This window comes from Otolemur garnettii, unplaced genomic scaffold, assembly GCF_000181295.1.
Source record: "Otolemur garnettii isolate 467f Iridium unplaced genomic scaffold, OtoGar3 scaffold00031, whole genome shotgun sequence".
Taxonomy (NCBI): Eukaryota; Metazoa; Chordata; class Mammalia; order Primates; family Galagidae; genus Otolemur; species Otolemur garnettii.
In genome coordinates, this window is record NW_003852426.1 from 13187953 (window position 1) to 13196502 (window position 8550).

General features: G+C 36.4%; 1 protein-coding gene across 4 annotated transcripts in view; it reads left to right on the plus strand.

Annotated features, from left to right (window-relative positions):
• UBR2 (ubiquitin protein ligase E3 component n-recognin 2) overlaps window positions 1-8550 on the plus strand; it is a 117126-nt gene that overhangs the window by 38386 nt on the left and 70190 nt on the right. For all 4 annotated transcript variants that reach the window (XM_023512778.1, XM_023512779.1, XM_023512780.1 and 1 more), the window contains exons 5-8: window positions 276-406; window positions 2530-2668; window positions 3133-3195; window positions 7287-7407. In XM_023512778.1, coding sequence (XP_023368546.1) covers window positions 276-406; window positions 2530-2668; window positions 3133-3195; window positions 7287-7407 — 454 coding nt within the window. The remainder of the gene's footprint in view (window positions 1-275; window positions 407-2529; window positions 2669-3132; window positions 3196-7286; window positions 7408-8550) is intronic.

The window sequence follows — 8550 nt, forward strand, 5'->3', positions numbered from 1 at the left end:
CCGCCACCTTAGGTGTATGTGGCTGGCGCCTTAGCCACTTGAGCCACAGGTGCTAAGCCACCATTTAATATTTTGATTCACTTGATTTCAGTAATTGGGGTTATTTTGAACTAAACATTTCAGGAAGCTTTGTTTCATAGGTTGTAATGTACAAGAAAGAAGACGAAGAGAAACTGAAGCTGGAAGATCAGCTATTTTGAGGGTTGGAGGCAGAATAGGAAAGAAAGTTAATATACATTTAACATGGTTGCTTTTTGTTCTTGTCTTTCTTTCAGGATCCTCTTGTGCATTTGTCAGAAGACGTGATAGCAAGAACTTACAACATTTTTGCTATCATGTTTCGCTATGCGGTAGAGATATTAACCTGGGAAAAAGAAAGTGAATTGCCAGCAGATTTAGAGATGGGGTAAGTATAACCTATATAGTCTTTGTGAGGAATTGCTAGGTTTTAACTTTCATAGTTAGGATGTAATCATTTTTTTTTTAAATCACTTTTCATCAGAACACTATCCATCAGTGTTTTTATCGTTTTTAAATATTTGTATGATCCAGTTAATTGGTGTTCGTTTCTCTCTGTTGGTTAGTTGGTTTGTAGCCATATTTAAACTGTCAGAGCTCTACAACTGGTTTCATACATAAGCAATTTTCTCTTTGATTGTATGATAAAACTGATATGATTAACTCTGCAACTCTACTTACTGTTTTGTTTAGCACATCTCATTAGAGGGTGAGGTCTTTAATATAAGTGAGTTTTCTGGTTTGAATAAATGCTCAAACTCAGTTTTAACCATTTTGATCCTACCTTTCTATAAAATGTCTTCTATATTTTGTGCTTATTTTACTTAGATCATTGAGATCACAAACTTGTGACCAGAGAGTGCATTCTTCCACAGCTGTATCAAGGTTAAGGGTTACTTTTTTTTTTTTTTTTAGAGACAGAGTCTCACTTTATCACTCTCAGTAGAGTGCTGTGACGTCACAGCTCACACCAACTTCCAAGTCCTGGGCTTAGGCAATTCTCTTGCCTCAGCCTCCTGAGTAGCTGGGACTACAGGCACCCACCACATTGCCCAGCTATTTTTTTGTTGCAGTTTGACCAGGGCCAGGTTCGAACCCGTCACCCTCGGTATATGGGGCCAGCACCCTACCCACTGAGCCACAGGTGCTGCCAGCTTAAGGGTACTTTTCCTTGTTAGTGTGCTTGCTTCAAACAACTTTCTCTTATAAACCTGTTAGTATTGTATTCATAGTTAGAGATGAACACCAGCTGGAATGAGGACCTGCAGGATGTTGGTTGTGTGTATCTTTTGCTTTCTCAGTGGGGTTTCAGGTAATTGAAGTTGTGGGTTGTTTTTTAATGAAATGAGGTGTTACTGTATTCTGCCTTTTTGGAGATGTTGAGTACCACACATGATTTTATCTTCCTGCACTTCCAATTGGAAATCATTGACCTAAAATCCAAGCTTAGATCCTAGAGAATAGAGGAGTTTTGTATTTATTTTATTCTGTTCTGGGTTCAGCATGGAAGGGAAAAGAATTTAGTTTGCTTCTCTTGTGATGTTTCCTGTCTTAGTTTCCATCCACTCCAAAACCTGAATCACCCATGTTCACCTAGGTGCCAGCTTCAGCTGGTTCTCCCTCTGTCAAACTGCGCTGCTTCTGCTTATTTCCATCACTGCCACCCTATTCCCAATTCCCTTAAGTTCATCCTTGGATAACACATCCTCCTAATTGGATTGCCATATACACCTTCCTTCTTAAAATTCATTTTCTGCACTGCAACCAACATGAACTTCAAGGCAAATCTGATCGTGTCTCCTATTTCAAATCCTTACAATGGCAAAAATCAAAATCCATCGTAAGGTGTTCAAGATTTCTGCCTCTCTCCAGACCAGGCTAATCTCATACTAATCTCCTCCTTCCTCCCTGTGCTCCAGGTCCCAGTATTTACCTTTGCCACCTCAGTGCCTTTGCTTGTACCTTTCTCTAGCCCAGGGTTTCTCAGCCTTGGCTCTGTTGGCATTCGGGACCAAATTAATTGTTACGGAGGCAAAGGTAGAGGATTGCGAGATAGTTAGCAGCATACCCTGACCCCTATGCTTTACATGCTAGTAGCAGCCCCAACCCACAGTCATGAAAACTAAAAATGTCTCCAGAAGCTGCCACACAGTCAGCTGCGGGAAATGAAGGGGAATTGCCCCCCACTTGAGAACCAGAGATAGCCAGTTCTGACTTCGAATCTTAGATTATTTCTCCAGAAGTTCTTCTCTGAACAACCAGACCTACTATACCTGCTCTAGTATCCTGCTGTTCTTGATAAAAAGCAGTTTATATAGTTATCTGTTCAATATCTGTTTTCCCTACCAGTCTATAATATCAGAGCACATTGATCACAAATGACTTTAACAGATATATCCCCAATACCTAGCACATTTTGTAGGACAAATTATCCTCTTAATAAATCAACCTAGAATAAAATAACACGCACATAGATAATCCAGTATATGTCATTAATGTTTTCGTACGCAGAGAGAAGAGTGACACCTACTATTGCATGCTGTTTAATGATGAAGTTCATACCTACGAGCAAGTTATTTATACTCTTCAGAAAGCTGTAAACTGTACACAAAAAGAAGCCATTGGTTTTGCAACAACAGTAGATCGAGATGTACGTAATTTTATCATACTGATAGAATGTAGTAAATCAAATTTTTACTACAGGTAATTTACCCTGGAAAATCGAGTTAAAGGTACACATGTCTAGGCTTTTTAAAAAATTTCATTTTAATATTGGCCCAAATGTATATGGGTATAACTGTAAACTGCTAACAGAAAATTTAAGAGGAGCTATACAGTTACCCTCATTCTATCCTGTAATTAAAAATACTCATTTACAAAAATGGAATTGTAGAAGCCTAAAAGAGTAAATGTTGTGTTGTTCAAGGAAATACACTTATAATGGCTTTAAAAAGTTAGGATAGCTCTGAAGGAAATTATTTTTTCACTAATGAGTAGGATGAACATAAATATTAAAAATTGATCAGAGTTGTTACATGATCAAACATGTTTGTTTATTGGTTTAATATTGAATGTAATATTTTATAGGTTAATTTTAGATATCTTTATTTACAGGGGCGAAGGTCCGTTCGATATGGAGACTTCCAGTATTGTGACCAAGCAAAATCAGTAATTGTGGTAAGTAATGTCAAAACATGTTTATATACATATTTATTAGTTCAAAACTAGCTTCATATTTCAGTATTTATGAACATATTTTTCTGCTTTTATTATAGCCAATGTCAACCAGAAATTATGTTTAAAGATAATGTTTTGGGCAGCACCTGTGGCTCAGTAGGTAGAGTGCCAGCCCCATATTCCGAGGGTGGCAGGTTCAAACCTGGCCCTGGCCAAACTGCAACAAGAACAAGAAAAAAAAATAGCCGGGCGTTGTGGCGGGCGCCTGTAGTCCCAGCTACTGGGAGGCTGAGACAAGAGAATTGCCTAAGCCCAGGAGTTGGAGGTTGCTGTGAGCTGTGATACCATAGTACTCTACCAAGGGCGATAAAGTGAGACTCTGTCTCTACAAAAAAATAAATAAATAAAATAAAAAATAAAGATAGTGTTTCTTGAGTATTACATTATTGCTTTATCTAGTTTTTTTAGCTGTGTAAGATACAGAAAATTGAATATTGGAGTAAGGTACACTTCTCTATCTGCCTATTTCTCCAGAGAAGTGTTAAAAGGTTTGTTGCTTTTTACATTACTTTTTAGGAATTAAATTGGCCTTTAGCGCCAAAATTAGAATTCAAGGAAAGTTGTTTCTTGGTACATTATGGCAACATACACACCATACCCTAGTAGTATGTAGTGTATTCGTTTTTAAAAGAGACCTATTCCCCACATGTAGATCTCTTTTTAAAAGTTACGATTTATTTCTCACTGTTTCATGTGAGTGCATTTTACATAAATGTTCTTTTTAAAACATAATTTTATGTTTTGTAAAATATTTTAAATATCTAAATAGTTACAACGAACACCCGTGTGTCCACCTTACATCTTATTTTCTTTATACTAATTTTAAATAAAGCAGTATGGCAGCCCCTGTATTATCTCTTCCTAATCCCATTACCCTTCCTCTTTCCCTAGAGGTAAATACTTTTCATTAATTTTTTTGTTCCCATGCACGGCTTTATACTTCATATATTAAATATCTGTCAATACTGTATATATCAATTTGGAGGCCATTAAATGCTAAATAACAAGATGCGTGCAGAGTGTTTGATACTGCAAGCCGCATTTTCATTTCAGCATTATTTTAGATTGACCTATGTTGATATCAGATAACATGTTGTGGTAGTTCATTCATTTGTAACCATTATAAAATATTCCACTGAGGATTACACCAGTTATCCATTCTCCTGTTCATGGACAATTAGGATGTTTCTAGGTTTTTCCGTGATAAGTATTCCTGCTGTGGACATGTCTTTTATCTCCTTGTTGCATAGATGCAAAAGGTTTCTCTAAGGCATATACCATGAACTGGAATTTCTGAGTTTTTAGGGTATGAACATTTTCATCTTCAATAGATTTTGCCTAGTTTATCTCCAAAATTACAGTATCAGTGTACCTTCCCATCAGCAGTGTATGAGGGTTCCCATTTCTCCACACTTTCATTAAAACTTTATCATTGATTTTTTTTTTAATTTTTGCCAACCTGATGTATATAAAATGGTATCTCACAAGGTAAATTTGTGTCTCCGTAATTTCTAAGCACCTATTTTATATTTATTGTATTGGTCATTTAAGTTTTCTTTTTAGTGAATTTCCTGTTCATATTCTTACTCAACAGTGTTTCTGTTGGTTTTTCTTACTCATTTAAGTTTGTTTCTGATTCCTTTCATTAAGCAAAAGCCTTAAATTTTAATATAACAAATACATTCTTTCCTTTATGATTTATATATTTTATGTCTTATTTAAGAAATTTTTCCTTGATATCTGAACATATTCAGTGTAATAATGCATCAGAAATTGTGCTTATAGATCATCAAGATTATTTGGGGAACAAATAATAAAATAGAAAAATAGACAAAGGACATGAAAAGCCAAAAATCTAGGTGGCCAATATATATGAGATTACAGTGATAAAATAATCTTGTTTCATAGCCAGGCATTGTGGCGGGCGCCTGTAGTCCCAGCTGCTCGGGAGGCTAAGGCAAGAGAATCGCCTGAGCCCAGGAGGTGGAAGTTGCTGTGAGCTGTGTGATGCCACAGCACTCTACCTAGGGCGATAGAGTGAGACTTTGTCTCTACAAAAAAAAGAATCTTGTTTGCAGAGAATAGGAATGCACATGTAAAAATAAATTGCTACAGCATTTTGGAAAACAATCTGGTAACATCTGTTAAAGCTTTAACTCTCCCAGGAACTTATCCCATAGAAATCAGGCACCAGTAGGTATGTATACAGGATGTTCAATACAGCGCTGCTTTTTTTGAAATCTCACACGACCAAAAAATAAAGTGAATGTGAAAGGCCTTTTGTAGAGTTTGTTTCAGTAAATCTATACCACAAAAATATTGCATAGTCATTAATAAGACATTTTAAGCTAAGATAGATCACACATTTATGAATGTGTACACATAATACTGTATGCATGGAGAAAATGTGCAAAGACTTACCATGTTAAATAATAGAGGCTGTGGAGAGGGGATGAATCACAGTGAAAAGAGGATTCAAATAAAAAATGAAAGGGAGAAAAAGTGTCCATATATTTGAATAGATGTTTATCTAAAGAAAATATACAAATGGCCAGTAAGCACACGAAAACATGTTTGAGATCACTAACCATTACTGAAATGCAAATCAAAATTGCAATAAAATACCACCTTACACGTTATCAGGATAGCCGAGGTAAAAAAGTGTTAAAGCTGGGTGTGTGCTTTGTAATCCCAGCCACTCAGGAGGCTGAGGCAGTATGACATGCACCCAGGAGTTTCAGGCTGCAGTGCGTTGTAATCCTGCCTGTGAATGGCCATTGCACTCCAGCCCGTACAACATGGGAGACTCTAGAAAAAAAGCATTGGCAAGAATGTGGAGAAACTGAAGCCTCTGTACACTTCTGGTGGGAAGGTAAAATGGTACTGCCAGTATGGAAAACAGGATGGTTATTCCTCAAAACGTTAAAAACATAATTACCGTAAGATCTAGCAATTTGCTTCTGGGTATATGTGCAAAGAATTGAAAGCAGGATTTCAAAGAGACACTTGCACACTCCTGTTCAAGCACCATTAATCACAACAGCCAAAAGGTGGAAGCAACCCAGTATCTGTTGATGGATGAATGCAAACAAAATGTAGTCTATATATACAGTAGAATATTACTTGGCCTTAAAAAGGAAGGAAATTCTAATACATGCTACAACATGGATGAACCTTGAGGATGTTACACTAAATGAAATAAGCCAGTAGCAGACAAGTAAATAATGTATGATTCCACTTTTATGGGGTATTTAGCATAGTCATATTCAGAGAGCCAAAAAAATAAAAGTGGTTACTGCGTACTAGGCAAGAGAAAAGCCGGTATGTGTTAAATGAGTACTGTGATGCACACAATGTGAATATACTTAACAGTAGTGAACTGTACACTTAAAAATGGTTAAGGAGATAAATTTTATGTATATTTTACCACAGTGTTTTTGAAGGTATTGATAATATGATCACGTCTATGCAATGAAGTAAATTATTGGATTGCTGGAGACAAGGACTACGAGACTAGTCTGAGCAGAACAAGACCCCACTCTACAAAAAAATAGAAAAATCAGCTGAGCATGACCATGCCTGTAGTTTCAGCAGCTTGGGAGGCTGAGGCAGGATGATCACTTGATGCCCAAAAGCTTGATGTTGCTGTGAACTGTGATCACGCCATTGCACTCCAGCCCAGGCAGCGAGACTCTGTCTCAAAAAAAAGTCATTAATTTAAATATGTAAACTAAGTTTAAGCTAAGTTTAATCATTTATAACTGGTAGGGCAGATTTTCAACTATAGGACTAAAGATTTAGGTTACTCATAAGCTGACTGGACCTTCTTGTTTTCTGAATCCTAAGATTATTTTAGAAAATGAGGATCTGAATCGAGTAAGGCAAACACAGTGGTGTTTTTCTTACACACACACACACACGTGAAAAATTCTCCTATGATGATGATATGGTTCTTTAAATAAAATGTTAACTTTTTTCTGCAGTGAAATAGCTTTTTAAGTTAGTTTTTAATCCTGCCATTTCTTTTTAAGAGGAGCACCAGTAGACAGACAAAGCCACTCAAAGTTCAAGTTATGCATTCATCTATTGTTGCACATCAGAATTTTGGTTTGAAACTTTTGTCTTGGCTGGGAAGTATTATTGGATATTCAGGTAGGTTCATAAAAGTTTGTGCTAATTATCTGTTTAAAATGAGCTCATATGCCCTTGCAAAATTGTTTTGGAAAAAATATCAAGTGAAATAATTTCTCGTTTTAATTTCACATTTTAAGATACCATCTCTTTTTTGCACAGAAAAACTAAATTTTATCTTATAGTATTTTTTAATATTCACACAAAGGATTCTCAGTTAAAATAAATGTGGGGGCTCAATGCCTATAGCTCACTGGTTAGGGCACCGGCCACATACACTAGAGCTGGCGGGTTCAAACCCAGCCTGGGCCTGCTAAATAACAATGACAACTACAACAACAAAAAAAATAGCCAGGCGTTATGGCAGGCGCCTGTAGTCCCAGCTACTTGAGAGGCCGAGGAAGAGTCATTAAGCCCAAGAAGTTGAGAGTGTTGTGAGCTGTGATGCCATAGCACTTTGTTTTAAAAAAAAAAAAAAAGTGAGAAACATTGAGTTAAAACAATTGTAAAGGATTTTAATGTGCTAATGCAATGGAAATCTCACAAACTTGAATTTAAATTTAAAACTTCTTTTTTTAAATGGATCATCCTGTAGAGCTCTTCCACTGAGTAAGCTGGAAAATTCTACTGTACGTAAAACCTAAGAGATTAGCAATTTAAATGATAAAGCACTAATGTTAATATCTCTAAATGCTATAACTTTGGTTACCAATAATTTGTGACTTCAAAAATTTGCAAATTAGAAGTTACTGATTTGAATTTTTTCACAGTCTACAAGTTAGTTAATTTTTCTTTATGTAATGGTAACAAAATTAAGAGCCCTCCTATCCAAAGCCAAAAATATAAGTCTTGTGCATAACACTAAAGCAGTGGTTCTCAACCTTTCTAATGCCTCCCAATGCCGCGACCCTTTAATACAGTTCCTCATGTTGTGGTGACCCCCAATCATAAAATTATTTTTGTTGCTACTTCATAACTGTAATTTTGCTACTGTTATGAATTGTAATGTAAATGTCTGATATGCAGGATGTATTTTCATTGTTACAAAGGGGTCACAACCCACCGGTTGAGAACCGCTGCACTAAAGGGTAAAACAGGGATAGATCTAAGCTATCTGTCTACTGTCCCTCAGGCACAACTGTGAATAAATGACATTCAGGTGTT